Source organism: Micropterus salmoides, unplaced genomic scaffold (assembly GCF_014851395.1).
Source record: "Micropterus salmoides isolate LMB-PRFRI ecotype aquatic unplaced genomic scaffold, ASM1485139v1 Ms_hic_scaffold_4, whole genome shotgun sequence".
Taxonomy (NCBI): Eukaryota; Metazoa; Chordata; class Actinopteri; order Centrarchiformes; family Centrarchidae; genus Micropterus; species Micropterus salmoides.
This window is the reverse complement of record NW_024043372.1, coordinates 25,966,180-25,986,720: the sequence shown is the minus strand read 5'-3', so window position 1 is coordinate 25,986,720 and position 20,541 is coordinate 25,966,180. Positions and strand designations below refer to the sequence as shown.

The 20,541-nt window shown below is 39.3% G+C and overlaps 1 protein-coding gene across 5 annotated transcripts in view; it reads left to right on the top strand.

Moving 5' to 3' along the window:
- camk1b (calcium/calmodulin-dependent protein kinase Ib) overlaps positions 1-12,437 on the top strand; it is a 38,186-nt gene extending 25,749 nt beyond the window's left edge. For 3 of the 5 annotated variants that reach the window (XM_038696321.1, XM_038696319.1, XM_038696323.1), the window contains 9 exons: positions 4,772-4,846; positions 5,981-6,119; positions 6,429-6,555; positions 6,940-7,015; positions 7,170-7,282; positions 8,521-8,599; positions 8,714-8,801; positions 9,347-9,476; positions 9,612-12,437. In XM_038696321.1, coding sequence (XP_038552249.1) covers positions 4,772-4,846; positions 5,981-6,119; positions 6,429-6,555; positions 6,940-7,015; positions 7,170-7,282; positions 8,521-8,599; positions 8,714-8,801; positions 9,347-9,476; positions 9,612-9,709 — 925 coding nt within the window. In that variant the 3' untranslated portion in view covers positions 9,710-12,437. Of the gene's footprint in view, positions 1-2,996; positions 4,582-4,771; positions 4,847-5,980; positions 6,120-6,428; positions 6,556-6,939; positions 7,016-7,169; positions 7,283-8,520; positions 8,600-8,713; positions 8,802-9,346; positions 9,477-9,611 lie in introns of those variants that run through there. The other 2 variants (XM_038696322.1, XM_038696320.1) reach the window with 2 other exon arrangements.
- The last annotated feature ends 8,104 nt before the right edge of the window (positions 12,438-20,541 follow it).

Below are 20,541 nucleotides of genomic sequence, written 5' to 3'. Positions count from 1 at the left end.
GCTCCACACAAAATGTTAATCTGTAATAAGCATTCTGAGACAGAAAGGGTGGCAGAACATTTTATGGCTTTTCTTGAATGACTCTCTTGCTGTAAATTTATCGGTGGTTATTTAATGTTTCCAACCTTGGTAAAGCAGTTGTAACAGTCTATATACAAAGAAGTCAATCAATTTAGTGTCTGATCCCCAATGGATAAACTCATCTCAGTTCTAATCACTCAGTTTGTAAGATGGCTGTCCAGCCTAATGGTAGTTTGATGTACCACTAATGTAGTTATTTGGGGTTTAGTTTAGTTATTTCCTGTTTTATTTTGAAATTCTCACCCCTTCTTATGTTTCATGTTTAACTTCACTAACTTTGTGTGTTTTCCTGCCTGTGTGATTGTCTTATTTATTTCACCTGTGTCTAGTTTTCCTCCCCTAACCCGTGTATTTAGTCTGTGTATTCCCTTTGTCCCTTGTGTTTATATTTGGCATGGACTTTTACTTTGTATTTCCTGAACCTTGCCTGTTTTGTGGATTTTGCCTGTCCCCTATTGGATTTGTTTGCCTTTGTTTGGACCACTGCTCTTGACCTACGCCTGCCTCATTATCCCTGAAAGCTTTGTTGAGTACTTGTGCCATTAAATCATTGAACTGTACCAAATCTACCTCTGAGTCTGGATTTGGGTCCTACTCCTCGTGTTACTGGGTACCCTGTTTGCACGCACTGTGACAAATGTAGCGATATGAAATAATCACATCAGTCAGAGGGCTGTTCATCCTCTTCCCATTTTATCTAGACTAAATATTTACTTAAAGACAGACATGTGCAAATACAGTGACTAAGTCACTTGTAGCCGTGCCAATCAGAGGAGTTGGTGTGAAGTTGTGTGCCGTGGATGTACTTGTTGTTAACATGGCTAACTGTACAGCAGACCTGAAACATCTGTTTGAGCTACAAATGTCAAGTGGATCCATCTCAGTTAATGTTGGACTCCAAATAATTGTGAGTTTCTGACCCCAATTTTTTGGGCCTGAAAACACTAAATGTCCCTTTTTACAAACTGTCTCACACTGTTTAAAAGTGCATGTGTGAAAAAAGCTGCTCAGCAAGTAGTGTGATTATACACTCTGTTCAATGTCAAACAGGACTTTCTGGCCCGAAGTTCTCAGGAAAGCATGATGTGGAACACAGGGCATTCATTAATCAATATCCTGAAAATGTTAACCAATGTTAGTATCTTTATGTACATTTACACAAACCTAAGGAATCATATTACAGCTTTCTGAAGTGACCTGAATTTTTAACATGTAAACCAGAAACTCAGTTCCTAATAAGGGAATATTTCTGTTCTCTTCACTTTAATGAATGAATTCCTCCTGACCAGAGAAATGAACTATCTCTGTTATTGTTGTAATAGAGGAAAAATCCTGCAAATACTCTACAGAAACCACAAGACATTTTAGAAAACACTCCTCCCACCACAGGAACTTTAAGATCCTGCACATATTGTGAGAGGCATCCATTCATTCATGGCTAGCACTGAGTGAAAAAATAAAATACAAAAGCAAGTGTGTAAAAAAGAGTGATGCCAGAGTACCAGAAGCTGTGTTTAGACTCACGGCTGTTAAACATTCAGAGATTTAGCGAGCAATAAAAAAAAATAATCTAAAAGCCTCCCTAAATAAATCAATAAACTTTGTATTTTTTGAGAAACTATCAGAACATGATTCAAGAATCAGTAGATCTGCCACTATCACCCAGGTGTCAGATGAAATCGTTACTGGCTGCAGAGCTGGCAACTCTATTCTCTAATTTGCTGACTTCTATGTTCTGCGCGATGCCCTGCGAGACCCACAGATGCTGACATATGACTCACCAGCCCTCAATAGACGTTTCGGCTCTCTGACAAGCACAACAAACAGTGTTCACCATAAGGTCTTCACCAAAACACAAACACACTTGCACAGAGATTCAAGGTAAATGCTGCACCTTTACTGCTTGGATTTGACCTTCTGTAATTGTGCACGTTCAAGCTCATGCGCATTCACACGTGTCTGCTCACTCGGCAGGTTTAATCCAGCATTCATCCCTCACTGGGTCCCTATCTCTCCGTCCACACTGAGCTAAGCAGATGAATGAAGGTGTCCATGCATTGTTACAATCTGGATCAGAGTCATTGCTGTAATCCAGCATGAGTTTAGGCCAACGCATACACAGTTACCTCCAGTACAGCTCAGACACATGGCTTTGTGTTGTTCTTTGTCTTCCTACGTTCAAGCCAGCGCAATAATCCTCAAATACACACTGAAAAAAGTATGAAAAGTTAGTCTAGTTTTTGACCATAAGTAGTGCTATGGAGCAATATTTTTGTGCGTCGGTCCCCGTTTTCTTTGTATCGTACATGCGCACGAGGACAAACATGCAGTACGCAAGTGGCATGTTTGACATCCTGACCTCGGTTTAATGCTATTCCACTGGTCCACAGTTGGTGACGTAACGTGTCAACAAACACAGCAGTGCGCCATCAAAAGAGACTGGGAGGAAATAAACATGGATATAAACAATGCAATATTTTAGATGTATTTATGATAAAGGAAATTCACTCAAGGGTACACACTATTGACTGTATATAAAGATGGACGACATGACAGTTCGCCCCAAAATTGAAGCCAAAGCATGTCACTTCATTATTTACCACCTAATCCAGTCCAAAACAATAGCTCTGCCATAAAGTTAACTTTCACAAGGAACAAACTAGATTTATTTATCATTTTAAATGCATGGTTGTATAACAAAATTAAGTTGTAGTTCCCTTTATGCTACTCTCAAAAAGCAGTACAAGGTTGTTTATTAGTCATTATACAGCACAAGGCTGCATAACAAAACGAAATTTGTAGTTCCTTGATGCTACACACACAACATACGATTAAGTGTAGGCCTATATTAAATTATGGTAACATGTAAAATAAAATAAAACAATATATACAGTTTTTAAAATACATATACATACACGTATACACCCCGAACATTCCACAGTGCATTTTTTGAATTTGCATCTGGGGTGAATATAAACAGCAGTAACCAGATGATAATATGGTTTCATACAAACATTATATACAGTAGATGGGTGGATAGATAATAAGTCATAAAAAAAGTATTTTACATGGTGCAGTGTTGTGGATGAATTAAGGAGTCTCTCAGCCTGGGGGAAGAATCTGCTCTGCAGTCTGGTGGTGCAACAGCAGATACTTCTGTATCTCTTGCCAGTTGGCAGCAGGGTGAACAGGCTGTGACTGGGTGGGGACTGTCTTTTGGTATCCTTTGGGCTCTGCAGGCACCTCACCTCACCGATATCACTGATGCTTGTTAGATGGGTACCAATGATCTTCTGAGCTGTTTTAATCACCCGCTGCAGAGCCCTCCTGTCCTGGGCCCGGACACATCCCATGCCAGTTAGTGATGTTTTCAGTTTTCAGGATGCTTTCTATTGCTTCTCTGTAAAAGTTAAGAAGAATTTGGCACGGGAATTTCACTTAAGTTCTCTTACGAAATACAGTTGTTTACATTTATTCATTTAGCTGACACTTTTATCCAAAGCGACTTACAATTGCTATACATGTCAGAGGTCGCACGCCCCTGGAACAACTTGGTGTTAAGTGTCTTGCTCAGGGACACAATGGTGGATGTCTCACAGTGATAATCGAACCCAGGTCTCCAACACTAAAGGCAAGCATCTTATCTATTAGCCATCACCACCCCAGTTGTTGTTGTTTGTGAGCTTTCCTCGCCAGCCTGGGGATGTGTGTTTAAATGCTTATAATGTTCAGTTTTTGTTGACTCTGCCATAGAGGCATTAATTCAGTCATACAGGTTCATCTAAAAGAAATTGAATATCGTGGAAAACTTTATTTTCTTCAGAAATTTAATTTAAAAAGTGAAACTTTCATATATTCTAGATTCATTACACAAAAATTAAAATATTTCAAGCCTTTTTTGTTATAATCTTGATGATTACGGCTTACAGCTCATGGAAATCAAAAATCCAGTATCTCAAAATGCATTAGAATTTTAGAATAAATAATAAAGAACAGACTGTCGACTGAGAAGAGCTCTAATCAGCTAATTAACTCAAAACACCTGCAAAGACTTCCTGAGCCTATAATCTCTCGGTCTGGTTCTGGTGCTCATAATGAACTTTCCCACGAGATGCAACTGTGTGTTTCAGCGTTGAGATTTCCGTTCAGTTTGTTGGTATTGTACTGGACTGCAAGGTCTTTTTAATGTTCTGCTCCCACCTCCCCTCCTTAACCCCAATTCATGTATATTAACACATTTAACTATGACCTCGGTTGTAAACAGAGCTGTTGTTTTGAATTGCATTAGATTGTAAAGGTGTTTCAAATAAAGTAGCCATTGAGTGTAATACAGTACATAGATGTAGTGAATCATCTTCTCACGCATGTCACTGCACCTACGGGTCTCTGGGGGAGCAGAGCACAGAGTTCAGCCAATTTGGGAGCTATGTGCCACCACACAGTGTAGCCTCCTCTGCGGTCAGCAAGAAGTACATGTGACTGGATGAAGCTGTGTGGCAGGTACATACACTGACTGTCCCAACCCCCTAGTGGGAAAGATTTTAAACTGCAGACGAGGAATTGTCATAGCACACAGTAAGATTTTTGCCACCTGCTGGCAAAATCTTGTGAAATACTAAATAAAAATGACTAGCAAAGTATTAGAAGAATAATTTCTTGCTTTTTCTTATTTCTTGTCTCTCCTTCACAGGATTAAACATGCCAATATTGTATCTCTGGAAGAGATATTTGAAAGTAAATCACACCTCTACCTTGTCATGCAACTGTGAGTATCCACGTGTGGGTTTGTGTGGTTCGTTTTTGTGTGACGTGAGTTTCAAACTCCCTACTTGTGCAATCTCCAACACACTACATGTCACCTGCCATTAATTGCACTCTGTAACACACTCACATGTGCATGAACACACACACATAAGCAAACACTGTACTCTGCCTACTCACGGACACCAGTGGGGAGTTTGCCCTCACACCTGCAGCCTGTCAGCCTCCCACCCACCTGAACTACTGAAATGTCAGGGAGAGAGAATGAGAGAAGAGAAAAGATCGGGATCAACGAGAGACTCCAGAAAATATTAATCATTTATGCATTAATCACAGTCAACAGTAAATCAGAGGGATAAAAGGCAGAGACAGAGAGGGATGGTGTACATTTGTCAAGAGAAGGACTAATGGGAAATTCTTTTCTTGAGCATGTGTTTGTGTTAGCAGTAGTAATCGCATTCCCCGGCAATATATGTGTTCCCTCATAATGGTTTTTGTATGTCCTTGCAATGTGTTTTGTGTTCCCACTGATTCATGATTCTTTCATGTAACAGCCAGTGCTTCACCACAGCAATTGATCTACGTATTTAGTTTTATTGTTTACTTGGCCTAACAACAACAAATGTTTTAAAACTGATGTAAAAACCTATAAGGGAATGGTAATGTATCGCAGGTGAGCAAAGTGACACTACAAGTCAGTTTTCCTTTACAGACTTAGACTCCCATAATTTTGACCAAAAATTTCACTTGTCTCATTTCTTCTTCATTGTGCGTGTGTCTGTGTGTGTTATTGGAGGCTCAAACAAACTGCTGCAGATTTTCTGTGGACAGAGCGAGGTCTCCATCTAGTGGCTTTTAATTATAATATCAAGCAGACTTCCTCCTGTATGTGGTCTCATTCATGCCACTGATTAACTGCCACAATAAAAAATTTCTTGGTCAAAAATAGTTTCATAGTTTCAGACTTTATCTCACTGTCCCTCTGTTGCAACCATCAACAAGTAAAATCTTTAGCTGTCCATTATTTCCAGAAACTTCAGTCCAGTCTGATTTTGGTGGTTGTTGTCTCCATTCTGTACTTTATATTTCACAAGCTTCTATTCACTTTAATGAATGTGAAACTCTCCTGTTTATCCAGGGTGTCTGGTGGGGAACTCTTTGATCGTATCATAGAGAAGGGCTTCTACACAGAGAAAGATGCCAGTAAGCTCATTCAGCAGATTCTGGATGCTGTCAAATACCTCCACGACATGGGCATCGTGCACCGTGACCTCAAGGTCAGTCCGGGGTCAAAGATGTTGAAAAGTTAGCCTGCAGTTTCACACTGTCCATTTACTGACCATGCATGAATAACCAAAATGATGCCAGGACCCCCAAACTGAAAACATGTCTTCTAAGCATCTGTCATTTTCGATTATAACATGGCTTTGTTGTTTTTGTAATCCCTTCTGTACGAGCATATAATCCTTTTATAGAGGTCAGTTATTACTATGTGCATGTGGTGCTGTTGTGTGTGCATTTGCATGATTTGTGTGATGGTAGTTTTTTAACATTTCTGGCTTTGGTTTTGTCCCTCCTCGTCGCAGCCAGAGAATCTGCTGTACTACAGCATGGATGAAGACTCCAAGATCATGATAAGTGACTTTGGTCTGTCTAAAATTGAGGGCTCTGATAGTGTGATGTCGACAGCATGTGGAACACCTGGATATGTTGGTAAAGACGTCAGACCCTGCCTTGAATTAGATAAATCTGCTTCAACTTAACAAGTTTTACATGGACGTGAACGCTGTACCTCACAATATGAGCACAGTGCCAATATTAACTACTGGCACTGTGTGTGTCTAATGTAAACTCTTTGTCTTTATTAAACACCATCTACAGCTGATCAGAGGCTCATAAAGCTTTTTAAAGACATTACTCAATTTAACGCAGTAAAAACAACAACACACGGATGCTGGTTAGTTTGTACAGTTTGTACAACTACAAAATTAACAACTTAGATATTTATAGTTAATGTACTAATTGTGCTAAACATCAAATATCAAACAGTGTTAAACAACTATCTCACCTGTATAGTTGTATATCCTGTTCTTTTAGCTCCTGAAGTGTTGGCTCAGAAACCCTACAGTAAAGCAGTGGACTGCTGGTCTATTGGAGTCATAGCGTATATTCTGTGAGTACATTTTTTAAGATTAATGCATTTATTTATAGAAAGATTTTGTTTCGAAACTGAATATGAAAAGTTACCCGCCTGGGGTGCTCCTACTAGGAAAGGTCCTTACGGTCTCTGAGGAAACATGACGTGTGTGCTCTCCTGTGTGTCGCAGCTTGTGTGGTTACCCTCCGTTCTATGACGAGAATGATGCCAAACTGTTTGAACAGATCCTGAAGGCAGAATACGAGTTTGATTCCCCTTACTGGGACGATATATCTGATTCAGGTACAGTACATGTATCAAGCTATTTTCTGCAGGCATGAGATTTTTAGCATGTCTGCCCTGTATTTTCCTTGTAGTTCGTATTGTCCAATAGCCCTAGAGGAAACCAACCTACTGAATTCCTACACATCTACTTGAGCATTGGTCTATTACCATTATCCTCCCTCCTTTCTGAACTTCGTACTTTCTCACACAGAGTGGGGGGGGGCACCATGTTATCTCTAGATTAACTACAGCGGCCACAGTGCACCATGCACTCTAAATGGGCACTAATCTAACTGTTACATACTGTGCCAAGCAAATTAATGCAGTACATTTTTTCACTCATCACTCATCACTTTGAAATATGTTTATCAAGTAAATTTATACACCAGTGAGGATCACGGAGAGTGGGTGCCTGTATAACGACGCTAGCTGCTATGTATATATATATTTATTCCACAAAAAGCACCCTAACAACTGTCACTAGCATTTAACATTTATCGTTATTTAGTTGACTTCAGATGAGGCTTAACGTTCACACAGTTTCTCTTGACTGTCCCTCAGTGTTACAACATTAGTCCAACATCGCCCCCAGCCTGTGGGAGTCACATTAAGTGCGCAGCATAATGCCAAGTTGCCAAATGTCAATGCCAAAATATATTTGAATATTATTTGTATTCATAATCAATGTTATTTCTAACACAATATAGCCTCATTCAAAAATAAAATGCAGCAGAGTTAATATGTCTCTCCCTCCCCTAAAAATAGAGAGCCTCAGAAGGTGAAGATCCTATATGTTTGTTGCTTATGTATCTGTGATGTCATTCTTTCAGTCACAACCCATAGCTTGTGATCAGATGTGAGGTTTGAAATGTAGATTCCAGACCCCGCATGTGTCCTGGAAAATCTCAAAAACTTATCCAAGAGTTTGTTTCCAGAGCCAGCCAAGCTCTTCCTTATACAGAGAGGGTGATGTCTCTGAAGTCTTGCAGGTGTTGAGCCCACAAGTCAAGGCAATGATCCCATGTTGATTTTTTCCCCAAGTCCTGGCTCTTGGACTGGGTCCCTGTTTCCCTGCTCCGGGCGAATTTTTGTTGGCATATGGGAATTACCTCAAGATTTGTTTTCTCTTGTTTACTGCTGTTGTTACATCAGCTTCCAGTTTTAAACTGACGAGCCTACAAAAACTGACTGCAACATATTTCTGCAACTGGTGACTTTTGTAATATTGACTTTTTAACCTTTCTTTTTCATTATAGCTAAAGACTTCATAGTCCACCTGATGGAGAAAGACCCTAACATACGTTACACCTGTGAGCAGGCTCTGCAGCACCCCTGGTACTGGTCCTACACGCCTCTATCAAGTTCTGATTATGACTGTGACTGGACATGTGACCTCTATCCACTGCACACAGACATACTCTTATGTTTCCTTACTCCTCTGTTTGTCAGGATTGCCGGGGATACAGCCCTAGACAAGAACATCCATGAGTCTGTCAGTGCTCAGATCAAGAAGAATTTTGCTAAGAGCAAGTGGAAGGTAAGTTATTTACCTATTTACCTTCCACTTTATCTTGGATGCACTTTGATTTTCTTATATGTATGATTTATGCTATACGGTTATTTTAATGTAGTTTAGCTACAATACAAAGTCTGAACTCCAGGAATCACTCCAAAGTTCTGCCTCTTTTTAATTAAACTTTTTTAGGGAATGGATCTTGTTTTAATTGTTAGACACGTCCAAGATTCAGATTTGGTTTCAAGCCTGCAGGTCAGGCAGGGAAATAAGAAAAAAACAAAACACTGCTTCGCTAAATAGTTTATTTTTCAAGCTTTTATTTTATCTTTTCTCTTTTCTAACCAAATACTGTACAGTTTAACACTTCAGGCCTAAACTCTCATCTGCACGCTTTAACTTCTGTTGTGACGAACTACAAGTAGAGATTGCCTGATATTAAGCAAAACATGCCAGAACCACAGGTTTAGGCTGTTTTTTTGGGTCCCACCTGGTCAACTTTTAATTTAAGATAAATGAGATTCAGCAGTTTTTTGGGTTATATTGCATTTGGGTCTTTTCCTCTGCAGCAAGCATTCAACGCCACAGCAGTGGTTCGTCACATGAGGCGCCTCCAGCTGGGCACCAGTCACGAGGGACCCAACCCCACCCTGCCCAGTCCGTGCCGAACTCATCTGCTACTACCAGAGGAAGATGCAGGTACAGTAGGCAAACATTTAGCCACTGAAGAGGGGGGAAATGTGTGGATTGCAGATTTTTTCATTTATAGTGGAACCTATTTACTGCCTTTAATGACAAACAGTACTGATGGTATGTCCCCTCTCTCTCTCCCAGAAGCTTGTTGTGAGGGAGGATGCTCCCAGAATGTGGACGGAGGAGCTGACGCCCTGTCCAACTGCACCTACCGCTGCCACCCGACCAGCAGGGTGTGATCCCGGCACCTGCTCCACTTACCTGTCTAATCAATCCCAGTGACTTTCCAATTTTAACCCCCTCGGTGGAACCAGAGGCACCATCTCCCCCTTTATCTGGTTGGGAATACAGCGTCATTCCAACCTCTCGCCTGCAGGGGGAGCAAGCCTGTCCAGCCTGAGAAGGAAGACATAAAATGGGATGAAAGCAGGAGGAGGGAGACTTGATGATAATGATGATAATAATAATGATGATGATGATGATGATGATGCACCAGAGAGGATCACTTTTAAAGACTGGGCTGGTAGTTTGGGTTGAAATGGGGAGAAGATACAGAGGAAGGAGAGGAAGATAACCTCCTCCACCAGCATGTCAGGGGGATTGTTTTTGCCGACGCAGGACAGAGCTTGTTGGACACTGTTTTTACTCATGATTTTTTAATCAACTTGTCTCTTTGTTTGTTTTATCATTTCATGTTTTATCTATTTTCGTGGTGTCTTTTGAACCTCCTACTGTTTAGACTTTGGAGCGTAAATCCAGAAACAATATGTACATGATCAGGAGAGAGTTTCCCCCGACGCATGTTTTGTTATCTTAGAAATATAAATCTACTGCAGAAATGCAGCATCGCAGTACGATGCAAATGATGGAGTGTTGTGTGCAACGTATTTTGATATGTTGCCGTATTTGAAATGAAATTGATCTTGTCATTTTACAGATCTGCATTCTATGTCTTTAAGTCGTGCTTTTAGACAATCAGTAACAGAATAGTTTATGCAATGAAAACTCTTATCTATGTAGCCTTTCTCGTGGCGATATAGTGTTTCCATGCAGTGGTTAGGCTTTTTGAGAGGAAAAGGCTTCTCCCTGCTCTTTTTTTTAACCCCAAACCTCTTTAACCACTCGAGCACAGGGATATATCTTTGTCTAAGGTGCCTTTAGCATTTACAGTATGATGGGTTTATTTTCGGGTAGCTTCTGAAATGTTTTGAATTATTGCAGCACAGATTCTTGCTCTAACTTCATATTTTGTATTTATCACATTTTCAGCTTTAAAATGCAGTTCTGTGCTTTTTGTGTCAAAGTTAAATACTGTAATCTCGGAAGGGAGGCCTGCACATAAACTGTACACAGCCACTATGGTCAAGAGTGTGTTGTTATCCACTGAATCTACTCTATATGGATATACCATCAATTACAATAAACATTGAATTTTACACATTTACCATTCTGGAAGGCTTCACCATGAGCCTGGTTTATATAAAACAATGCTTTATGTAAATGTTTTTCAAATATATTTTCTAGTATCTTGCCAGCTCCCTAAAAGCCACACATTTAAAAACTGCATTCATGTTTTTCAATACAAATCCTACAGTACTTTTTGTGCAAAAAAATATAATGTATTGCAAACTTGAAAAAGGATTGATCATTGTGCTTGGCCATCCTTTAATACCAGGCTGACTTAGCGGGGTCAAGTAGGTTGTGTGAATGCAAAAAAAATAAATTAAACTGCAACCAACATTTGATATGCATCTGTCACCATGTACTGTAATCATCATTACAATTGTTTTCTTCTTACATTCTTCTACAGGCACATTTCCTCCATGTGCAACCGGTTTAGAAAGACCATGGATTAAAGAATGTGAATATGCATCAGAATGACTCACTTCATTTTTGCTCTACATCATCAGTGCTTTTTAGGTTTGTGTGTGCGTGAACAGTGCGTACTCCGTATTCATTTTTCTTTCATCTGACTCACATGCACTGACAAACACATAGTGGTGTTGGATCTTTTATTGGATTTTTATAAAGAATCCTACATTGTAAATTATTCAGAAGAGAATAGTTTTGAGTATTGGATGTAGAGGAGTATAATGCAAATTTGTTCAAATCCTCTGTACTTTATTCTTTACTTTATTACAGTCAGAAAGGAGGGACTGTCCTGAATGGATCACAGTGAAAGTGATGCTGAGAGCTTCCTCTGATTACTTCATACCAGTTTCTTTTCAAATGTTTCATTCTCTCTGTGATATAACAGTATAGGCATTTGGTACTGATTATGTTTGCATGATGTGACCAACAATGAATAGTGGTGTACACTACTTGTGATATTGTAATAGTTGCCATGAGATGAGGGAGGTGCTGGTAAAAGGAGAGAGTGTGTCATGCAGATGAGAAAAGAGCAACAAAAGCTGTGATGACGTTTCAACGGGTTAAAGCAAGTTCAGTGTGCTGCTTCAAAAAAGTATTTTTGAGCTTTGTTTTTACATTTGTATTGGGTAGGCATTGCTGTGTATCTGGACAGTAATATAACTGGTGCCTCCAAACAGTAAAGCGTATTTAAAAGACTAATTATTTTGTTCTGGGATTTTCAGTGTGAATTGTTTGTACCTTATGAATTAATGTGACAGTGGAAGACCCAAACAAAGCACATGAAAGCTGACAGATGGAGGCAGTCTTCATCCACATTCTTGTTATTGATGGCAGACTGACAATATCATTGTTAATCTCCCGATCTCTTCTCATTTGATGTACTGCCACAAACGCTGTCATTAAACTCCTGCAGTCTCATTTAGCTCCTCTAATTTTCCTACTGATGGTGATTAATTTTGTAGTATCTATATACACAATTTGGGTTTGGTTGTTTGTTTTTTTCCATACATTATTTTGTTTTTGTTTTTTTCCATACTTACTTCTTTTGGTTCAGCACAGCGGTACTCTGTGAAATGTTTCCTACAAACCCTAAAAGAAAAAAAAATGTTCAAGGCAAACGACGTATAGTAAGAATAGTTTGTTATAACTCAGTTTGTTATAACTCAGCTAACAGTTAGGGAAAATACGCGATGCTGAACTTGCGTGATCTTAAGCAGTTTTTACAGCCCATGCATTTCATTCATGGATTTTTCAGCGCAGAATCAACCTAAAGGAAAGAGGTTATTCATTTGAAGATTTCTGCTGTGATTGCTCTTCAACCACTTGTAAAGGATGACCGGTTTGAGATTTAATTGTACAAATTAGTACTTCTACCATAAATGTGCTGTCTTTTAAGATATGCTGTGTTTGTGGCAACGGTACCTACTGATGCACAGATGCAATGCATCATGGTTTGTTGACTACTGCTCAGTGTGAAAGCCAGTGACCTGTGCTTGGGACAGATTTGTAAGTGAAACAAACATTAAAATCCCTGTCTATGCATTATGAATCCGTCTAAGTCCGTTTGTAAAAGAAAAAAAAGATATTGTTTGATCTTATACACGTCACGTGCACATTTAGTACTACATGCCAAAAAATGTTCTGAAAAAACAAACAATTTAAAGCTAATGTAATTTTATTTGCAGCGCCATCAATACTGCCATGCCAAATGGTTTGAAATGTCTGTTTGTATAACTAAATGTTTCTCCTTTTTTTTATTTTTACAATAAAATAGATCTTTACAAAAAAAATGGGTATATGGGGAAAAACAAATTATATCAAACAACATGTGTCCTTTCAGTCTTCTACTAGTGTAATAAATGAACTTCCAAATAAATACATTTAAATAGCTTAACCATGACAAATAATGAACTCCACTTGAGTCAAAAGCTAAGATGGCTGCTTTACCCTGCAAAGCTAGGCTAGGCTAGTTACCTTGTTAGCAGGACTACTTCAGCCGTTTTTAACAATTAAGTACCAAGACTTTAGTTCACCAAAATATCTATAATTCAGTAACAGGAATCTGCTAACTATAGGGGAAAAGTCAATAGATTTTGCTTTAGACTGTGCTAGCTGTGGCTAAATCCAGTTAGCTAATTTAACTTAGCTGTGTTTTGTTGTAACTGCACATTAGCATGACGTTTTCTTCTAAATTTTATATTTATATGACATAAAAACATTTTGGTAAAGTAAATCAAGTCATACGTTGTACCTAAATTTTGACTAAATGTGTTGTTACTGCATTTTGGCTTTGTAGGTCAAATAGTATTTTTTTTCTTTCAAAAGTTACTCTCATCCTTTGTCAGAAAACAGAACACTGCATGAACCTAGAATAATAATAAAATAGAAGTGATACTCTTCTCAATGATGAAATCCTGCAACTGCTGCTCTCATGAAATAGTTTTGTGGCTTGAGAGGTTTGTCATGAATGTTAATTTCATAGTCTGCTACATGAGGCCTCTCTAGTCCTCTCCAAGGAATGCTGGGTAATTGAGGCTTGTGGTTTGGCTGCTGGAGCCTGGAGGAGACCGGAGAGCAGAGCGAGAGTGAGAGACTGGTGGTCGACCCCATTCAGCAAACAGAAGACAGGGTAAAAATTATGTGGTCAAACCAGGAACAAGAGACTGATTCAAAATAATGGGAGAGAAATTGCAAGGATCACAAGGTAAAGAGTGTAGAAAGATGCAGTCGGTGTTTCAGTGTGGGAGAGTGGAAAAAACAAATTGAAACATGGCTATGGATTAAGCTTGGCATTGTGTAGAACAGTACCACTAAAGGATAGGACCAGAAGTGGGCCTACATTTTTAAATCTAATATTTTTATGCCTGGGTTTACTGTAATTTCTCCTTTAATATGAAAGTGGAAGCGCATTGATGAAGACTGTGCACATCTTCCCGGCATGACTTTGGAGCGCTGCTGTTGCCCATGCTTGCATGGAATGTGAAACAGAGACTTGACACAGTGATGAGCCAGAAGTAACCACACTGCTATGACTCAACTTCATCATTTGCATGTTGATTTATCTGAGCTGTGTCAGTAATTTAAACCTTGAAAGAGAATTGAAAACAAATTGCTGATTTGGCTGATTTGGTTGGTGTCATTTTAACAAGGCACCAAATCACTCACGCACCCGCTTTGAATGCTGGATGCAAACAGTGCTACAGAGGAAGGTTTACATATTTACTTACACATTTCACATCCATATTATTGGCAGAGATGGTATGACCATAATGATTATCCAGAAAATCCCTAAAGTCGTTCAAATATGTGCTAGCAGCTCTAAGGCTGGACTTATGCTAATGTCAGCATGCTAGCATCCTCAAAATGGTAACATGGTGTTAACATCGGCATGTTAGCATATTGTTATACTTGACAGGAATCTTAACTATCTTCACCACCTTAGTTTAGCATGTTAGTATGCTAACATTTGCACTACACGTAAAGTAGGCTACAGCTGAGGCTGATGGGATGTCATTCGTTTTGCGAGTATTCAGTCAAAAGTATTGGACAAATTGAAATTTTGACCTGTTGGTGGTGCTAGATGAAAAGTTAAGGTTATTAAAAATCATACTGGGGAACTTTATTTTATCCAATAGCTGTTGAGACATTTTACATAAAACCTCAAATATTAACCAGATGGTGGCGATAAAGAAAAAAAATCAGGTGATCACCAAACTCAATAGGATTCATCTTCTGGCGACCGTGAATGCTTGTGCCAAAGTTTTATCTCAGTCCAACCAATAGTTGCTGAGATATTTCAGTCTGAACCAAAGATCATCAGGTTCGACCAATGGACAGACCAACATTGCCATTCAATCCCCAAGAAGCCAAACGCACTATTTACATCAGTGAGTTTCTGAGCAACTCTGCCAAGTCACTCCCATCCAAGGTGACCTACTGTACCTGGCATAAAGTTATACTCCAATAATTATGAAGATAATTGATAAGATACTGCAGGTCACTGAAAATGACTGTAGTGGATTTATAATGGTGTCTTTTGGGAAAAAATATTCTCAACTCAATAAAGTCTTTACAACCCTTCATTATTCAAGGTTACCTGTTTCACGTTATGTCAAAGTGTTGAGTTAAGGTTTGAAATGTTGTGTGCACAGTGACAGAGCGAGCGCACACACTGCCCTCCTGTCTGTCAGCAGAAATCTATTGTGCTTCTATCTGTCAGTGCTCTCAGGAGGATTATGCACCCATTATGTCCTTCAACATGTGTGCTGTCATAGGTACAGAAAATTGCCACTAGTTGTTTGAGCTTTTCACTCTTTTTCCAGTCAAAAAGGATTCATTATTTAAGTAAATATCTCTTCTGAGTTAGACTGGTCTTCTGGAAGTTTTTAAGGGAATGGAAAACTGGCATTCGAAAAATTATTTCAAAGATTTAAAAGTATGGTTTGTACATTAAATCATTACATGAGTCAGATTCATGAGCAGTGAGCCATTTAAATTCAACAGTTGTGCAATAACAGCTATATGTAACATTTTGGACCATCTGTGATATGTCAACCCTGTCTCCTGAAAAACTGTGTACGTACTCTAATTTGTTTTGCTAATTATGTTTTAGAGGGAAATGTAATTGTTATATTGACTGGCTTCTTTTTTTAAAAATTAGTTTGTGCAATGCTACGCTTATGTACCACAGGAGTGCACAGTACCACAGTATGTGCATGGCTGCACATATGTTTGCAATTGCACAATGCGTTAAATAATTGAGGCACTTTATGTTAAATGATGCATAGAAGAATAGCCGCTATGGAATGTCAAATAACAAATGAATAATGTTTTTGTTATGTGCAATATGGTGACAACAAAAAAGGAATTCAGCTTCAGTTCAGGAGTTACGAGCAAATCCAAGTGCTTGATAGTGAAAAATGCCTAAATGGTTTACTTGACCACTTATTTATAAAGCATATGCACCAAAATAAAATCAGTTGTTCTTCGGCCCATGGCTGAACTTAACAGCACATTTCACCAAAAGCTGAGTAGAAACAGACAAATAGACAAGTGAAAACATAACAACCTCTTGGTGGGGGCAACAACAAATTCGATGACACGCCATGTTTAGTCAGATATGCTTATTTTCATGAGACACACAGGAGGACATCCAAAATTTAATCTGATCATGCAGTCACTGTACAAACTCTCTATAATGTCACGACATGTAGGCTACAGGTAAACAATAAGACGTGTGTGTTGTCTCTCTCTCACACACACAGACACGCACAAATACACATATATACCACAGCATGCAGCCTGGGAGCTTAACTAACAAATAGATGTGTTGATAGCTTTAGAGTGGCTTTATGAACAAATAACCCTATTTTGAACCCAAAATAACCCCAAATAAAGACAAACACACTAATTTTCCCTCTTTACCTAATCACTGAGATCTTTCCTTTGTATCACAGATGTGCATTTGTTTTGGGTTTAGCGTCATATAGCTCAGAGCATCTTGGCCGAATGTTTTCTTTGGACCAAAACACGGAAAAACAGACACAAATCATGAATGTAAAAAGATTTTCCCGTTCCATTTCTCCTCGGCCCCACATTGTTTAATGAGTGAAACCAGGTTGTTTGAGTTTGAGCAAGTCAAAGTCCCTGAGGTGGCTGGAGCCCAGCGGAGGGTGAGAGACTAAACTACACACAGCGAGATCACCCTCCTCCTCGTGCCCTGGAGATGAGTGACGTGCAGTTTATGAACAATGACTCATTTAAGCAGATCTGAGTGGGAGAGACGATGTGAAAGTGTTTTGCTAGAAACTTTCAAAGGCTAGTTCTTCAAACCTGAATCTGACCCAGTTTGTTCAAATCCAAAAAGATGTTTAGAGATCTCTTTCTGAAAAGTATGGACTGAATTTCTGAAGCCCTGCAGCTCCTGAAGCCAAAGCACTGCAGTTTATGAAAAGCTTCAGACCCTTAAAGTCCTGCATGACTGTGCAAACCACAGTTGGTAATGATAAACAGGATGGAGAGCAGGACGGAGAGTATCTGGCAGTATGAGGACAGCCACTAATTTTCCACTTTTGGGAAAATTCAGCCTGCAATTAGGGTCAAACATTGCCAGAAACTTGATATCAATGTTACTTGCTTTAGTAATCCATCTGAAACCGGTCTTAGCTGGGAGTTTACCCCAGCCCTGTCAATCAGACGACACAGTCCCTGACCATGCAGATGAAAAGAAAACACGCTGTTAGGAAGAAAACATGAAAAGAGCGGAGAGGAAAACCGTGAGTGTTGTTTCCACACCTTTCCATTTCTAAAACGGGAATGAATGGATCAAAGCAGACATCAGACGTGATACAGAGTGGAATTCTGGGCCATTGAGGTTGCACTGGGGGTCAAAGTCGCTGGGGATGCTGACAGAGAAATGTGGTAAATGTGTGTCATTCCCTAATTACCCAGTTTCATGCATTCATTCACCCTGGCCAGGTCACCTGTCCAACACAGCAGCTACTTTCATGAGTTTCTGTTCACATTTTCACTGACTATTACTTTTATTCTTCTTTACAACCTGAAAGCTTGAAGTGGCCCCTTCTTAATGTATTGGCCTCCAAACCCTTTATTAAAACTGGGATGCTTGTAAAAGAGCAGTCCTTTCAGTTTTACCACTTAACAAATTCTGCTTCCCATTCTCAACTACCATCTGGATCAAAACACCAAACACATATTTGACTTGCTGAAGTTGACTGAATTTACCAGTCCTTTACACACAAAAACACTCTCACTCTCTCTCTCTCTCTCTCTCTCTCACACACACACCCTTGTACTTATATAGTTGTAAGGACCCTTATTGACATAATGCATTCCCGGGAACCTTACCCTAACCTTAAACATCACAATTAAATGCCGACCCTAACCCTTAAAACCAAGTCTTAACCTTCAAACAGCCCTTTGATGTTGTGAGGACCTGCCAAAATGACCTCACTTTCCAAAAATGTCCTCATTCTGTTGGTTAAAGTCTTGTTCTGGTCCTCACTATATAGGAAGTACAAGTACATACACACACACACATACACTGTGCATTTTCAGACTGTAGGGCTGTGCTTTTGGAAACCTTTTCTCAGGCAGTAATTTAGGTTTATTATACAGGGTTGGTTTGCAAAGGGCAATGTTGATGGAGGGAGCCGCAAATGAAATCTCATACATGCTAATGAACAAATTATTTCTGGTTTTGACATTTACTCACACTTGATCTGATTCATCCAGTATAGATTCTCAACATTATATATCATATATATCATGGTTTATTACATTATACTACACATAACACCTGGTGGTGGCACAGTGGTGCAGTGGTTAGCACTGCTGCCTCGTAGCAAGAAACCTTTCCTCTGGGTACTCTGGTTTCTTTGTGAAATTGTTTGTAGGTGTGAATGATTGTCTGTCTTCGTGTCAGCCTTGTGCTAGAGTCTAGCAGCTAGACTAAATGCCTGTCCAGAGTGCAGTCTGTCTCTCGCCCAGTGTATGCTGGGATAGGCTCCAGCTACCTTCAATGAAAAATGAAGGCCTTTTAAGACATAAATTAAGGCAGTGGTTCTCAAAGAGGGGTACAGGTACCCCCAGCGGTCTTTGAGGGGGTTCCAGGGGGTCCCCGTCAAAAACAGGAATTATTTATTTTCACTATAATTCCATCCATAGGTAACACAGTGACAGGAGGTATGACTATTTTGGTCATGCCTTTCCCACACTTTTTTTAATAAATCATCTAAAAGTCAAAATTCTATCAGATAGATGATCCTGGGACAAAATCTTTTCAAATGGAGGTCCATGGTCTAATTTGTCAGTTTAGGGGTCCTTGACATGAAAAAGTTTGAGAGCCACTGAATTAAGGGGTCAATATTAAAGTGTTTAACCCCTCAAAAAAACCTTAGTGTTAATATTTAAATCTATTTAAAAATGTAAATTTATCAATTTACTAGCTCCTTAAAATCCCATTAAAATATGTTCCTTGTATTAAAATTAATGGGTAAATAAAACATTATGTAAGATTATTTATTTTGTGCAATTTGGAGCCCCTACCATTTCAGAATGTAATTCACCGCTTAATGTTGTTTGAAACTTGGATGGCAAGCTAGCCAACAAAGAGTACTGTGATGTTACAGATGTTAAAGGAGTTTGCTAACATCAACTTGAGATTTATAGCTAGCGGCAAAACAACACAAGAAATAGCAAGCCAGCTAATAAGTTATTACTTACAAGTCTAACAGGAAGGTCAGCTTGACATCTGCAACCTTTCAGCTCTTTTAGCTCACGCCAACGAGTAAAAGCAACATAATGTTGCTTTAATGGAATTCTAAGTTAAAATATCAAGGGGTTAAATTTCATAGTGAGATGGCCTGTAGTGAGCTTCCAACAGCTGATGTAGTTTTTAGCTAATGATAACTTTTATTATCTGGTTGTCCAAAAAGGGTTTTCTTTTTGTGTAACGTTTTTGCTTTGTCTGCTTTACAAGGAGGTATTAGCTTTCACTTGTTTAAAGAGGTGGTATTATGCTTTTTGTCTTTTTCCCTCTCCTTTACTGAGTTATATATCTTTTATGTGTATGTAACAGGTTTGCAAAGTGAAAAAGCCAAAAGTCCAGCCCAACACAGAAAGCTCTGCTCTGAACCGCTTGAAAACATCTCGTTTGTAGTCCAGCCCTTCACTTCCTTTACTTGTGACATCACAATGAAAACGCGTCATAAAGCTTGCCAAGCGGCTAGCGGGGTCAGGCACGCCCTCAAACCAAGCTAGTCTGAGCAGAGGCCCTTTGGCTCGACTCGCCTTCGTTTGGTTTTCCATTGTAGAAATGTTGTACCTGCTTCCAGGTACTTTTTTCCGTATCACCTCACCTCCCTCCAGGTTCCAAGCGAGCTGAGGGATACTAAAATGTAACGGGAAAACACGACAGACTGCTGACTGGTCAGAGAGAATATTCACTATTCACTGCATCATCATTGTGTGCGCCAGACAGAGGCCAGCCACAGAAAGTTTTATATTTTACAGTTTTCGTATGGAATTTCATCACTAAACCGACTTCTGAGAAGCTGAGGTGAGAAATCAGCTGTGTAGATTTCCAATATTGACAGTTTTACGAGAAGTGATGGTGGAACAAAAATGTGCTTGAATATTTTCGGAGTTGAGGAGCTCAGCAAGTGGCTGGGGGGGATGC